The sequence below is a fragment of the Bos indicus genome, chromosome 10, assembly GCF_029378745.1.
Source record: "Bos indicus isolate NIAB-ARS_2022 breed Sahiwal x Tharparkar chromosome 10, NIAB-ARS_B.indTharparkar_mat_pri_1.0, whole genome shotgun sequence".
Classification (NCBI taxonomy): Eukaryota; Metazoa; Chordata; class Mammalia; order Artiodactyla; family Bovidae; genus Bos; species Bos indicus.
In genome coordinates, this window is record NC_091769.1 from 84,517,881 (window position 1) to 84,532,973 (window position 15,093).

Below are 15,093 nucleotides of genomic sequence, written 5' to 3' on the forward strand. Positions count from 1 at the left end.
GGGCTAGTTTTCTGAGGATAGGTGATTTCCAGTTTCCGAGACAGAGATGGCGGACAAGACAGAGTGCCTTGGTTAAGAAAGACAACTAGGAAGGAAAATTAGCTCCTACCTTGATCCCAACTAGTGCTGTGAACACAGGTGACAGGGATGCATGCACGCTCTACCGTCAGGGACCTCAGAGATGACTTAGGAAGAGTCCGAGCCTGCAGGGTGTTAGAGAACTGCAGCAGACGGAGGTGGAGATTGCGGAAGCAGGGGGCCACCAGCTGCCTGAGGTGGTGTGGGGAAGCTTCTAGAGAGGATGATGTTAGGCGGATCTTGAGGGATGAGTAGGAGTTTGCCAGGTCAGGGGCAGTGGGAAATGGTGGCTGAGAGGTAGGAAGCAGCGGCTTGTGTGTGGAGAAACTGAGTCCTGCGGAAGCATAGAATTCAGGGGTAGAAGACAAGCAGGCAGCTGCACAGAGAGCTGTGTTGTTTAAGGTGGGTGCAGAGGAAGGATGGCACAGACCGGAAGACTTGGGTGTAGGGGAAATGGGACTGGTGCCAGCACCAAATATGAAGGGCAAACCAAGCCTTGGCACAGACCCAAAGGGGCGGAGACCCTGGGCATCGCAGGTCACCGGGGATGGACGACAGCAGAGCTGGATGAGGAGGAGATGGGCGGGGAGGAAGCCCAGCCTCCACCGGCGTTCCAGGCAACCGGGCCGACCTCCCAACTGGGCGGGGCGGGCACCGACGGAGCGGTCCCGCGGGCCCTTCGCGCCCGAGGCTCCTGGAGACAGGTAGGAGGCGGAGGAACAGGACCCGAGGGCCCGGGGCGGCTCACCTCTGGGCTGCAGCAGGAATTTGCCCGCCCCGGCTCCCTGGGAGAGCAGTGTCGGAGGAAGTGGGGGTCCTGGGAGGAGACCTGCCTCCCGCTCTTCGCTGGAGCGGAGCCGGGTCACCGCTCCGCGCCGAGGGCCCGAGGGCCGGGATGGGGGAGGTCGCAAGCGAAAAGGAAACCTCGGAGCCTCAGAGGGCAGAGGGCCGGGCTGAAACAGACGCAACCCCGGGCGGCCCACGCCAACCCTCCCGCCTCCTCTGCCCTTCCCTCCGTCGAAAGCCGTTCCGGAGCACAGGGTCTCGGAGACCGCGCGCTCCTCTTCCTTGGTGCTGCCTAGGCTGTGGCCCTGGAGCGCCCGAGCCGAGTGCTGGCCCGGCTCCTCACGTCGGAAGCCGCCTCTCTCCGCCTCGGGGGCTGCAGCGGGCCGGTTCCCCCGCGGGGCGGGCGCAGGGGACATCCTCGCGTGGGGACCGGGAAGGGCGCGCGGGGACCCTAGACATCCGGCGCTCCCAGTAGCAACTTTTCTCCTTGAGACTGTTTTTTCTCCTGTCCTCCCTGCTGTCTCTCCTTTAGCTGCGTTCGTCCCCGCCCCGCGAAGGACTTCTATTTCAGAGAAGCAGCATCTCCGTCGTTAGCCCTAGCACGAGGCTCCCCAGGCACCCGGGCTTCCCCTCGTGCGCGCGGCTTTTCCACGAGGGGTCGCAAGCCCAGGCCGGGCCGCCACCCCTCACCCCGCCAGCCCCGGGGACCCCTGGTTTGCAGTGAAAATGATGCCTATGTGAATCACTCTTAATACTAAATTAACGCAGCATAGATGTGCCAGTTTATATTTGGCTGAACTTGGCTTAGTACGCTCTGTTTTATTCTTGTAAACTGAAGTCATTTTATGCTTAGGAAAAATTAAAGAGAACCATGGTGGAGTTACAGATTTTAAAACTTAAGCATACAAGTCAGTACTTGCTTAATCTTTTCTCCTGAAAGGGGCACATTGTGTATGTCATTCTCCAGCAGGGTGGCATGTACACACTTGCACACATACTGTGCACACGCACCAGACTGCACTCTCAGTGCATACTGCACTCGCACACGCCACACCACACAGGCATTTTGTACACACAAACAGGACACTGCACACATGCACACACTGCACTCACTTTACACACCCACACCCCCACGCACCGGCTTAGGGAGGCTGCTTGTGGAGCTTCTCCGGAGCAGAGAAATGCTCTAAATGTTTAAAGTAAGATACAATCAGCATTTTCAAAGTATTTACGTTTTTAAAGTACCTGCAGAGACTTTTAAAAAACGTCTTTATTTACGAGTTTTAAAACAAGTGATGTAATGGCTTTTAAAAAAGGATCTCTTGGTGAATGAAAACAGTGAGTCTGATGGCTTTGAATCTGAACTCTCGACTTTTAACCAGTGTTTTTAATTGCTCTCCTTTCTTCCCTCTGAAACCCTGAAAGAAGTTACTCTTGAACTTTTAGAAGCCAGTTGTAGACGGGCCTGCCCTCCCTCACTGTATAGGAGCCTCCGCTGCGCCGCCTCCGCTCCGCGGCGTCCCCTCCAGTCCCTCTGCGGGTGTCCGGGTCACCTGTGGGCACCCTGCGGGGGAGGGATGGACCGCCACATCCGTGCTGGCCCGGGAGCCGGCGGGGAGCGCGGGGCTTAGATGGGTGGGGCGGCGCCTCGTCCCTGCCCCGCCCGCTCCAACCCCCGCCTCTCCCGCAGGCCAGGCCGAGATGCGGCTGCTGCTGCTGCTGCTGCTGCCCCTGCTGCTGCCCCCCGCGCCTGGGTCCTCGGTGAGTGCGACCCTTCCTCCCGCTCCCCCCCGACCCCCGCCCAGGGTCGCCGCGGGTCGGAGCCCCCGACGGCTGGAGCCAGTGGCTGCGGCGCCATCCCCAAGAGAAAGCCACTGTCTGGATGGTGGGGCGGGAAGAGGCGAACCCTCTCAGCCTTCAAAGACGGGTGGGACCTTGCAACCTCTGGTGCCCAGAACTTCCTGTCTGGCTTTGGGGCACAGTTCGCAGAATTGGCAATTTCCCAGCAGCCCCACCCCTCCTTCAGAAGGTTCTGGGCGCGCTGCTAATGCTGCGGAGGTCGGGAGGGATGGTCTATCACTGGAAGGAAGAGGGGTCCCTGCTGGCACCAGCCAAGGAGCAGGGCCAAATGGCCATCCTACCAGATGTCTGCCACCTGCCTATTGACCAAATTCTGCTGCCTCTCAATGGGGGCTATTCGGACCTAGAGGTTTGGGCTGCCAGGCCCATCCTCCACTGCCCCTGGGGTTAGCATCTAGAGCGGGGCTGTCCAATAGAACCAGTCTGAGATGATGGAAATGCTCTGCATCTGTGCTGTCCAGTAAGATAGCCACTGGGTTCATGTGGTTACTGAGCACATGACATGTGGTCAGTACAACTGAGGAACTGAGTCTTATTTGATTTTTAAAATTATTTTTAACTGGGCTGAGTCTTTGTTGTTGCTGCTGCTGCTGCTAAGTCGCTTCAGCCGTGTCCAACTCTGTGCGACCCCATAGACGGCAGCCCACCAGGCTCCGCCGTCCCTGGGATTCTCCAGGCAAGAACACTGGAGTGGGTTGCCATTTCCTTCTCCAATGCATGAAAGTGAAAAGTGAAAGTGAAGTTGCTCAGTCGTGTCTGACTCTTTGCGACCCCATGGACTGCAGCCTACCAGGCTCCTCCGTCCATGGGATTTTCCAGGCAAGAGTACTGGAGTGGGGTGCCATTGCCTTCTCCGAGGAACTGAATCTTATTTGATTTTTAAAATTATTTTTAACTGGGCTGAGTCTTTGTTGCTACGTGCATGCTACTCTCTACTTGCCATGCATGAGCTTCTCATTGCGGTGTCTTTCATTGCTGAGCACGGGCTCCAGGGCGCACAGGCTTCAGTAGCTGTGGCACTCGGGCTCAGCTGCGGCATGTGGAATCTTCCCAGATCAGGGATTGAGACAGTGTCCCCTGCATTGGGCAGGCAGATCCTTAACCACTGGACCACCAGGGAAGCCCTTATTTGATTTTAATGAACATGAATTTAAACAGCCTCATGTGGTTAGTGGCTACCATATTAGTGAAAATTCAGAGAGTGGATACAGGAAGGCAACTGGTGATCACAGTAACTGTTTCATTACCAGGGGCCTGAGGGACAAGGCTTCCTGGAGAACCTACCTGGGTTCCAAGGAGGTACAGGGAATCTTCTAGATCACAGGCCCCACCTTGGGGGAGGGGACTGTGTGCCGAGCGGGGCTTGTTCCTGGAGCTGCTCCTGCCCAGCAGGATGGAGGGCACAGATTCCATCCACCCTTGGAGAGGGCTCCACTGGGGAGGCTCACAGCCCTGCCTCCTGAGCCCCGCAGGAGGGCCCCTGAGAACGGACCCACACTGTTCACTGCTTTGGGAGAGGGGCAGGGTGATGCTGTCTCTGTGGAAATGTGAGTGAAACCTGAGAAGTCCTCCTCCAGCCAGCGGGAAGGCCGGGGTGGGAGTCAGCAGTGGGGAGCGGGTTTAGCATGGGCCTCAGTCAGAGCACAGAGTGGGCTAGAGCCCCCTTCCTCACGTCCTCTCCACCACCTTCCGGTGTCCCCAGCTCACCTCTGCTACCCCATGGCCCTTGCCTCCTCAGTGCCACACCCTGAGGGCCTCGCCACAGGCGGCACTGAGGTCGCAGCTCAGGTTGGGGGGGGGGGCGTGGTGACAGTCAGGACACTGAGATGAAACTCAGAGCCACCACCTAGCAGCTGTGTGTCGCTAAGCAGATCATCAGATCTTAGATCCCTTTAAATTGGAGAGTAATGACGCCCACACACAGGTTCCATGCAGGGAAATGAGGGATCTGAAGTAACCTGGGGCCTGTTAGGCGCTTTCTCCCTTAGAAACACCTGGGTACGTGGGGCTGGGACCTCCCCTTATCCACTCCACTGTCTGGAGGAGGGTGTGGCCCAGGCTGGTTCTGCTGCTGCTGCTGCTAACTCGATTCAGTCGTGTCCGACTCTGTGCGACCCCAAAGACGACAGCCCATCAGGCTCAACCTTCCCTGGGATTCTCCAGGCAAGAACACTGGAGTGGGTTGCCATTTCCTTCTCCAATGTATGAAAGTGAAAAGTGAAAGTGAAGTCGCTCAGTCTTTGACTTAGCGACCCCATGGACTGCAGCCTACCAGGCTCCTCCGTCCATGGGATTTTCCAGGCAAGAGTACTGGAGTGGGGTGCCATTGCCTTCTCCGGCAGGCTGGTTCTAGCTGAGTGCAATACCCTCCTCCATGGCCCAGGCAGGTTATAGCTGGGGGTGGGACTGCCCCATGGCCCAGGCTGGTTCTGGCTGGGTGCAATACCTACTCCCCCGTAGCCCAGCCTGGTCGTAACTGGGGCTGGGACCCCCCCCATAGCCCAGGCTGGTTGTAGCTGGGGGTGAGACCCACCCCCACTCCATAGCCCAGACTGGTTGTAACTGGGGGCAGGACTCCCCCTCCATGACCCAGGCTGATTCTAGCTGTGGCGGGACCCCCTCCCCACCATCCCCAACCTTTCACAGGATCATTCTCAGTGCTGACAGGGGTCAGCTTGAGCAGAATGAATAGTCGATTAAGGAGCAATAACGCATCACACCTCTCACTGCCCCCTGCCCCATGTTGGTCAGGGGAGGTTTCACAAGGGGTCTTCCAGTCTCCTTGCTTCTGCTCTGTTCCCACTCCCACCCCAGCACGTTGGGCAGGTGATCCCAGGGGAACAGTGCGACAGGAAAGGGGGCTTCCTGAGTTGCCCAGGTAGGGGTTGGAGGAGGAGCTGGTGGGGTGCGGAGGGCGGCAGGAGGCAGGTGAGGACAGGCCCAGGTGAGGGTGGACCAGCCCAGCTCATTCTGGCTTCACACCATCATGCCGCTTGTGGTTTGGGTAATTACAGAGAAACGAGATGCATCTGTGCTGCTCCTGGCTGAACGTGCTGAATACTCCCCACTCCAGTATTCTTGCCTGGAGAATCCCATGGACAGGGGAGCCTGGTGGGCTACAGTCTATGGGATCGCACTGAGTCAGACAGGACTGAGCGACCAACACTTTCACTTTTCACAGTGATGAGTCTGGGGGAGGTGCTTATCATCCCTGGAAAGTCACCCTCTACCCCCAACACTCAATACCTTCCCCTTTAAAATAGGAACTGATCAAGTAAATTTCAGTTTAAATTTCATGGAACACTTGTATGTCCTGGTTTTTAGAAGCTCGGAGATCTGGCCCACTTAGAAATGAAGGGTAAATGATTTGAAGAGTGAAAGCTCAGACTTTGATCTAGTTGGCCCTTCCTTCTTGGTTTTGTATGCGGTTCAGCAAACCTGTGTGAGTTGTTCTGATTCAGGGTTCATGGTTTTGTTATAAACCAAGGATAACTAGATGTTTGCCACCGGGGCGCTAGAAGAGCGCTGGGCGTAATCTGCGCATGCGCAAACCTCCATCCTCACCCGAGATCCTGGGTGGTGGCAGGAGGCTCACTACGTGAGGAACAGTTTGCTTTTCCGCATGAGAACTTGAGTTCTTCTAGGGAAAATGGCAGGGATTTTTTTCCTCTAGAGATTATTATGTTGTGACGCCCTAAGATAAAGTCCCCTTCAAACAAACAGGACATACTTCCAATCCACATTTTGCCTCCCAGCAAGAAAGCAAGTCTAACACCCGTCCATCTCCTCAAGCCTCATCCAGTGTCCCCCCTTGGTTCCCCAGGTGAGGTTGGTGGGAACCTGGTACAAGAGCAGAGGCCTGGAGTGAAGCCAAGCTGCTGTTGTGTCCACTTGTTCCTGTGGCTCCCTCTCTTTCTGCACCTCTTTTCCATGCACCAGGATGGTCAGGTTGTTCTGTGGAGTAAATGAGAGAATATGGGGGTAGCATGTGGACTTCTGAAGTCAGCTGCAGGGTACCAGATCCTTATGGTGGGAACCTGTATCCATTAGGATTATTTTCCTGTTAGAGTCCCAAATGACAGTCCTTCAACAAAAAAAGACCTGATTCCTCTCTCTCATAGACATGCATGGTCAGAAACCTAGGGATGTTCTGTCTCACCAAGCGCTCCAGGATTCTTGTACCTTTGCTTCAGTGTTCAAAACTTCTGTTCCTAAATTACCACAGAGTTTCAAAGGCTGCTCCAATTCCAGCCATCACATCTGATTTCCAACCAGCAGGAAGGCGTATAGGAGGACTAAGAAAAAGGACAAATGAACACGCAAGCTATCCCTTAAGGAGATTACAGGCACTCTGTTTTATTAGGCTTTACGGTGCTTTGCAGCTAGTGCATTTTTTTTTTTTAACAAACTGAAGGTTTGTAGTAATGCTGTGTTGAGAAAGTCCATCAATGTCATTTTTCCAATAGCATTTGCTCACTTTGTCACATTTTTGAAACTCTCAAAATATTTAAACTTTTAAATCATTATTATGTTTGTTATGGGGATGTTTGATTAATGATCTCTGATGTTACCACTGTGAAAAGATTACAACTTGCTGAAAGTTTGGGTGATGGCTATCATTTGTTTAGCAATAAAGTACTTTTTAATTGAGGTACATACATTATTTTTAATGCTATTGCACACTTAACAGATTCTAGTATAGTACAAAGAACTTTCACATGTACTGGGAAATCCCCAAAGCTGTGTGATCTGCTTTATCACAATATTTGCTCTATTTTGGTGGAACCAAGCCTACAATATCTCTGAAATATGCCTGTACTGGAGACTGCTAGGAAAGAAAATCTCGCTCAGTCGTGTCTGACTCTTTGTGACCCCATGGACTGTTTATGCAATGCATGGAATTCTCCAGGCCAGAATACTGGAGTGAGTAGCCTTTCCCTTCTCCAAGGGATCTTCCCAACCCACGGATTGAACCCAGGTCTCCCGCATTGCGGGCAGATTCTTTACTAGCTGAGCCACAAGGAAGGCTGCCACCCAGCACCTTTCACGTACATCTCACTGACAAGAATTTAGTGACATAGCTGTGGCTGGCTGCGGGAAACCTGGGAAACGAACTTGGGTGGGAGGGCAGCCAGCTATCCAGCTAGGAGTCAAGGGTTCTCTTAGTGGGAGAAGGGGAGGATAGACACTGGGGGACTCCTGGGGGCCCCTGCCACAGCTTGGCAGGAAGGAATCACCACCCCATCCTAACACACACACATGCACACGATTAGATTAAGTTCTGACTAGGCCAGAGCTACAAAAACATGGCGCTTCAGGTGGACGGCATTCCCCGCACACGTGGAGCCCATCCTACCTGATGACACACCCTTCCTCCTGCGCTTTTATGTCTTCCTCCTGGGAGGGCATGCTTTGCTGCTCCGGGGGTTCCATTCAAGAGTATGCTTCTAGACATCCTGGTTCTCAGACCAAACTCTGCCCAGCCAGGGGATGTCATGGTCAGACACGATCAGGGAAGAGCTCTCTGCCCGCAGCTTGCCCGCTGTACTGGGCACGTAGGGGCTGCTGGTGGAGGCGGCATTGACGGATGGGGAGGCTGGGTTGGCTCCCAGCTCCTTATGGTGAAAGCTGGCTTATTCCACAAATGAGGATGTTGGGGTGCCTGGGGGAGCTGCAGTCCTGAAGGCTCAGCTCTAGGAGACACCGTCTCAGCCTCCTTGCAGGGGAGGGCGATGCTCCAAGGCTGGGGGTGTCAGGGCAGCCCTGAGCACTCCTGTGGGGGCTCCAAGCGCTGACTCCCACTGCTGAGCGTGTCCTCCTCCAGGCTCCCCAGGTGAGGCAGCAGAGTGACACCTGGGGCTCCTGGGGTAACTGGAGCCCCTGCAGCCGGACCTGTGGAGGGGGCGTCAGCTTCCGGGAGCGTCCCTGCTACACCCAGAGGTAGGAAGGCGGGGATGGGCCAGCTTGTTAAGAGAGAGCAGGCGCGGGGGAGCGGCTGGGTGTCCTGGGCCAGTGCCAGGGCCACAAGGGCAAAACCTACCACACGACAGATTTGTTCTGGGAGCAGCATCAGTGGAGAACTTGAAATTGAGTCATTTCTGCATACTGACACTCTGATTGCAACGACAGCCTTATTTCAGGGAGCTGGTGCCATTCCTGCTTCATCCACCCCTGAGTCCCTAGCTTCTCCAGCAGTGCCGGCAGGTGTAATGAATTCTTGTTGAATTAACGAATAATCCTCAAAAATTCCTAATGTGTGCGGTTTCTCTGCTGTCAGCCCCTTCTTCAAGTATAGATGTTTCTCACTCTAAGTGACTTATTAAGCTGCTGCTGCGTGCCCTGCACTCTGACAAGTACCATAGGGCGCAAAAGAAGGGGTGGTGATGCTCTGCCTATCGGGGGTTTAACGGTTCCTGAAAACTTTGCCTGAAGAGGCAGAGAGAAGATACTATTCTAAGTGTCTTACCCACATTTACTCCTCTTAAATGGCAGAATAACTTTACCAAGTGGGTATATATTGCATCTCCAAGGACAGAATTTGAGTCTTCTCTGGGAATATGCTTTAAGAGGTAGAGTGGCCCCTAGTTAGCCAAGCTCTAGGCTAGTTAGCCTTCTGGGTCGGGCTTCTCCCAGGTCTGAACACAGGGCTCACTATACCTGCCTAAGGGGATTTGGGAGCCCCCTCCTCTCCTGCCACCCCTCTGGCCCAGCAGTGCTCACCGGGTAGCTCCACCGCAGCTGGGGGTCGGCGCGGGGGCGGGGGGGGGGAGCCCTGTGGGAGAGACCCAGGAGGGGGCGAGGTGCTGGGTCCTGGGGGTTTGGCTCTTTCCAGTGCTCTCACCCTGCAGGAGAGATGGGGGCTCCAGCTGCGTGGGTCCCACCCGGAGCCACCGCTCTTGCCGCACGGAGGTAAGGTACAGCCCCTGGGGGTGGAGGACAGCTCCCCGGACCCCCTCCGTAGCTGACATACTGGCCTTGGGAAGCCCCCCACCCCCGCACGTGGGTGCATGGCAGTCACTTCCTCACCCCGCCGCCTGAAAGGATACCTTCGCCTCCTTACCCCAAGCCCCCTGGAGGGGGGCACACGGGAGCCCTGGGCGGGGCGGTTGGGGGGGCGACCCCGCCTCCCCGAAGCTGCAGCAGGGGTTGGGGGAACAGGGCCCGGCCTCCCCGGGCTCCAGCGGGACGGTGGACCCCAATGGTGGACCCACAAGCCCCCTCCCTTGCCCCCTCCTCTCCACAGAGCTGTCCCGATGGCTCCCGCGACTTCAGGGCGGAGCAGTGCGCGGAGTTTGACAGCCACGAGTTCCAGGGGCGGCGCTACAAGTGGCTGCCCTACTACGGGGGTAAGTGCGCCGTCCTTCGGGCGCCCCTGCTGCCCCACCCTGCGTTGTCCTACGCTGGGCCCCTTCTTTGGGGAATCTCTTTGCTACATTGACTTTGCGTTTCGCAATTCTCACTACCATATTATGGCGCTCAATCTTTCAGTCCTGTCCCATTCTTTGCGGCCCCATGGACTGCTCTGCCCATGGAACTTTTCGAGGCAAGAATACTGGAGTGGGCTGCTATTTCCTCCTATTCCAGGGAATCTTCCCGACCCAGGGATCCAAACGATCTCTCTTGCGTCTTCTGCATGGCAGGCGGATTCTTTACTGCCGAGCCACCTGGGAAGCCCTCACCATATTCTAGACGCGTTTTCAAATACATTTAAAAAAAACCTCCAGTACTCCCAGCAGGGCACAACGGTGGTGACCATTTTGAGGTTTTTCCATCCTTCCCCCTGGGTATTCAGTGTTTCAGGCCAAGCCTTGGCCGGTTCTGGGCAGTTTTGAGCCTTCTTTTGTTTGGCCTGCTCCCTGAAGCCTTCCTCACTGGCAGGAGTCTCCGGGTGGGCTGAGGGGGTGGGGGTGGGGTGGGGTTGAGACCTGTGCCCAAATTTGGGCAAACTGCAGGCTGGGCTGCCTGGGGGCTTGGTGTGGCAAGAGCTCATTTGCTCAGAATCTCTGGGGCTGGAGGCCATGCTCTGGGTAACTGAGGAGGGTGTAGGTCATTAATTTTTAGAGTGATACAGTTCAAGAAAAAACAAAAGTCACTAACATGGTGTAATTAAAACATTTTCGATGAGTCAGATATGCTGTAGGCTAATCCTTCCCAGTATGAGTTTTCACTGCTCACTGTAGATGACTCCTGGAAACTCTGGCACTCTGGATTCCAAATCAGTGAACATTTTATGTCTTGTGTGTGCTGTGGGCTGGGGGAGGGGTCTTGGCTAGAGGTGGAGCCCCAGTGGGGTAGTTTGCATTCATTGCTCCTCCTGGATCCTAAGGTGAGGGTATGTTGAAGATAATTTGCTAAGAACCGACTCATTGGAAAAAACTGATGCTGGGAAAGAGTGAGGGCAGGAGAAGGGGGCGACAGAGGACGAAATGTTGGATGGCATCACCAACTCAGTGGACATGAGTTTGGGCAAACTCCAGGAGATGGTGAAGGACTGGGAAGCCTGGAGTGTTGCAGTCCATGGCATCACAAGCCTGGAGTGTTGCAGTCTGTGGCATGGCAGAGTTGGACACAACTTAGCAACTGAACAACAGCAAAATATTACAGAAAAACTAGAGGAAAGTTTAAAAAGGGTTGCTGAGGGATGCCTTCTTTGTGGTGGAGGTGATTACAATCCTGTTAGCACTCCTGGATATTCAAACAGATAAATATAAAAACTGAAACAAGAAAATTAACCCACCTTTTTCATAGGATTGCTGCTAGCCTTTCTTTCTAGCTCCTTTCACATTACTTTCTCTCTCTGTTTATGTATTTGTGATTGTTACATGGTATCACTTTGCATTCTATTATAAACATCTCCCCGCATTACTGGTTGGTCTTCATAATCACAGTTCTTAATAGCACAGTCCACAGGTGTAATAATCTAGTTATAGTAATTAAAGAGTAGCTGACAGTCAGAATATTATAAATAGTAATGCTGAGATAGACCTCTTCAAGTGTCTAGCTTTTTCCTAATTCTAGGATTTTTCCTCGACTTAATTCCCAGAGATGTATCCACTTCATGGAGAAGATCCTTTCCCTCTGTGACGGTGGTGGGATTTTGAGCCACTGGGGGTGTGATGGCGTAGGGCTTCCTCTCCCTGTGTGTGTGCACACACGTGTGTGCCTGTTTCCGGCTCCTGCCCACACTTCGCTGTTGCTCGCACAGGCCTTCAACCTCACTTAGCATCTCAACTCGCCCCTCTTGCTTACCGCAGCCCCCAACAAATGTGAGCTGAACTGCATCCCCAAGGGAGAGAGCTTTTACTACAAGCACAAGGAGGCCGTTGTAGACGGGACACCCTGTGAACCTGGCAGACGGGACATCTGTGTGGATGGCAGCTGCAGGGTGAGTTGTCCCCGCCACCCCCACCAGCAGGTTTGGGGCTCATTACAGGATGTCCACCTGCCCCCCCACCAGAGGCTCTCCTGACCATGATGCCTTCTCAAGACTAGCTTCTAAGGTGCCTTGCATCTCCGATGTCCTGTGGCCCTCTTACCTTTGCCCTTTGAAAACTCAACAATAAGAGGAAGCTTCTGGGTGGCAAGTTAGTAAAAGTAAAAGTGACTTAAGGGGGAAAAAAAGCCATTGAGGGAGGGGCTGGCTGGCTGCAGGGGCCTGGCTGATGCTCTGGAAAATCTCTCCTTGCTTGGCTTTCTTCTCCTCTGGGTCCGCTGAGGGTTGGCGAGTTCTTCTGGTGAGCTGTGAAGATGGCCCAGTGGCCCCAGGCTTCTGTTGTCATAGCCTGGCCGCTCCCTGGGGCAGGGGCGCTGTTCCCAGAAGTGCCAGCAACGCGGGGTTGCCTCTGGCTTGCCCTCACCTGGGGCTCCCCCGAACGCCTTGAGCAAAGCGCACAGCCTGCTGACCAGCCCGACACTACTGCCCGGAAGCCATGTCCACACGCTGTGGGAGAGAGGTGGCTTCCGAAGGAAAACGAGGTGCTGTTGCCGGAGAAGGGGACGCGGGCGCCGTGCAGGCAGGAGAGGTGGATGATCAGCTACCGGCCAGGTTCAAGGCTAACTCGGCGCCCCTGGCCAGCGAATGGTTACCGCACCTCCTGGGACTGGCCGGGCGGCCAGGGTTCCAGTCCGGGTGTGACCGTGACCCCCCCTGGGTCTCTCGCATCTCCTCTCACCTCCGCCTGGCAGGTCGTTGGCTGTGACCACCACCTGGACTCGTCGAAGGAGGAGGACAAGTGTCTGCGGTGCGGGGGTGACGGCACGACCTGCTACCCTGTCACGGGCGTCTTTGAGGCCAATGACCTCAGCAGAGGTGCGATCCTTGTGGGGTCTGCAGACAGTTCAGACCGGGATCTGTCGCATGCCCCTTCCTGGCATCTTGCTCGCTGGCACAACACCGAGATGGTGTGATCTGGTGCTCAGGTCGTGAAGACCTCAGGGTGGAGGCCAAACCCTTGCCCAGGAGCCTGTGGGCTCATGCTAGGATCGCCACCCACTTATCCAGTGATGCCTGGGCATGTCCTCCCCTTCCCCCCATCATCCCCATCTGTCCCCTCCATTCCCCTCCCCTCCCATCAGTTTGGGTGCTGGACCCGTCCATCCTCTGTGCAGGCATTTCCTCCTTCAGAAACACTTTCCCAAGCCCCGGCCCTGCTGTGTCCCACTTGGCGACCCCACCTGTGGGGCCAGGCACTGGGCAGCCTCAGGGCCAACTCCTCCTTGTGGCTAATGGTCCCAGAATGTCTCTGCCCTTCAGGCTACAACCAGATCCTCATCGTCCCCATGGGGGCCACCAGCATCCGCATCGAGGAAGCGGCAGCCAGCAGGAATTTCCTGGGTGAGGACAGTTTTGGGGTCCGAGGCGGGGCTGTCGCCGTGGCAGGGAGGTGGGTGCTGCCTTGGCAGCTGACTGGGGTGCTCCCCCGGCGCAGCGGTGAAGAGCATCCGTGGCGAATACTACCTCAATGGACACTGGACCATCGAGGGTGCCCGCGCCCTGCCCGTGGCCAGCACCCTCCTGCACTATGAGCGGGGAGCTGAAGGGGACCTGGCGCCCGAGCGGCTCCACGCCCGCGGCCCCACCTCGGAGCCCCTGGTCATTGAGGTGAGGGGTGGGTGAGCACTTGGCCCCCAAGAGGCTGGCAGGAGGGCTTCGGGGTGAGCAGGGGCGGCCCCCTGGCATCCAGCCTCAATGGGGACCCTCCTGCACAGCTCATCAGCCAGGAGCCCAACCCAGGCGTGCACTTCGAGTACCACCTGCCCTTGGGTGCCCTGCAGCCCGGCTTCAGCTGGAGCCACGGCTCGTGGGGCGACTGCAGCGCTGAATGTGGTGGAGGTGAGGGCAGTGGCCTGGGTCGGGGGTGGCACGTGGCTGTGTGCAGGGCTCAGCTCTCTTCTGCAGGCGCTCCAGCCATGGGAGGGAGGTGGACAAGTAGATGCAACATCTGCATGTCACGGGGGGCCCCCTTGGGGAAACCCAGGAGTGGGGGGACTCGACAAAGGGCCCCTACCTTAGCTAAGCGAACCAGAGGGCTTCCTGGAGGCAGTGGCATCTCCTAGGACATGGTATTCCTTTGGTGGTGGAGGGTGGGCCTGGAGCCAGTGACCAGGTGTCAGAGAGGGGCTCCGTCACCCACAGAGAAAGCTCTCTGAGCTCAGACGTGGTGATGGCCACCTACCCAGGGGGGTCACTGAGCCTCGAACAAGGTGACACTCAGGATGTGTCTAGAAGGGAGCCTGGCCCAGAGAATGCATTGGGTGAATGTGGACTGACCAGCTGCCTGCTGTGGCCGGGCCTCTGCAGGTCAGCAGACTCGCCGGGTGTTCTGCACCATGGATAACGAGGTCTACCCTGAGCACCTGTGCCAGCCCCAGTCGCGGCCAGCTGACCGCCGCCCCTGCAGCCTGCAGCCCTGCCCACACACCAAGCGGTGAGGCCCTGCCCGCCCCTCTGCCCAGGCAGGGCCCAAGCTCTTCGGTGGGAAGGGGGTGGAGGCCCTGAGCTGCTTTAGGTGTTGGGAAAAGCAGGAGGCTGGAGGGCTCCTGATAGCTGCAGCTGGGTGGGGAGGAGGCAGTGGGGGGCCTGAGTGTGAGACCCTGAGTGGTTCTGTCCACCCTTGTGAGCCCACACAGTGCCCAGAATGTCCAGGCTAATGGCGGGGGGGTGGACGGTGGTGTGGGTACCAGAGGCCCCATTGGTGTGAGCTGGCAGGAAATTGGCGGATGCCAAGGAGTGGACCAGGGCTTGGGCCCAGGGGCCTGAGGGCATTGGCGATGGCTTTGTTTGTGCACCAAGGACCTCTTACCTGCACCGGCCCAGAGCGTGGCACCTTGCTGGGGCCCAGCGTGTGTGCAGGAGCAGGTAATCCTCGG

At 56.3% G+C, this 15,093-nt stretch overlaps 1 protein-coding gene across 3 annotated transcripts in view; it reads left to right on the forward strand.

The window, feature by feature from the left end:
• The first annotated feature begins 644 nt into the window (after positions 1-644).
• PAPLN (papilin, proteoglycan like sulfated glycoprotein) overlaps positions 645-15,093 on the forward strand; it is a 36,715-nt gene continuing 22,266 nt past the window's right edge. For 2 of the 3 annotated variants that reach the window (XM_070797820.1, XM_070797822.1), the window contains exons 1-12: positions 645-782; positions 2,555-2,625; positions 8,549-8,664; positions 9,573-9,633; positions 9,968-10,070; positions 11,979-12,109; positions 12,910-13,033; positions 13,478-13,558; positions 13,653-13,825; positions 13,933-14,056; positions 14,525-14,651; positions 15,017-15,082. In XM_070797820.1, coding sequence (XP_070653921.1) covers positions 2,566-2,625; positions 8,549-8,664; positions 9,573-9,633; positions 9,968-10,070; positions 11,979-12,109; positions 12,910-13,033; positions 13,478-13,558; positions 13,653-13,825; positions 13,933-14,056; positions 14,525-14,651; positions 15,017-15,082 — 1,166 coding nt within the window. In that variant the 5' untranslated portion in view covers positions 645-782; positions 2,555-2,565. The remainder of the gene's footprint in view (positions 783-2,554; positions 2,626-8,548; positions 8,665-9,572; positions 9,634-9,967; positions 10,071-11,978; positions 12,110-12,909; positions 13,034-13,477; positions 13,559-13,652; positions 13,826-13,932; positions 14,057-14,524; positions 14,652-15,016; positions 15,083-15,093) is intronic. The other variant, XM_070797821.1, reaches the window with a different exon arrangement.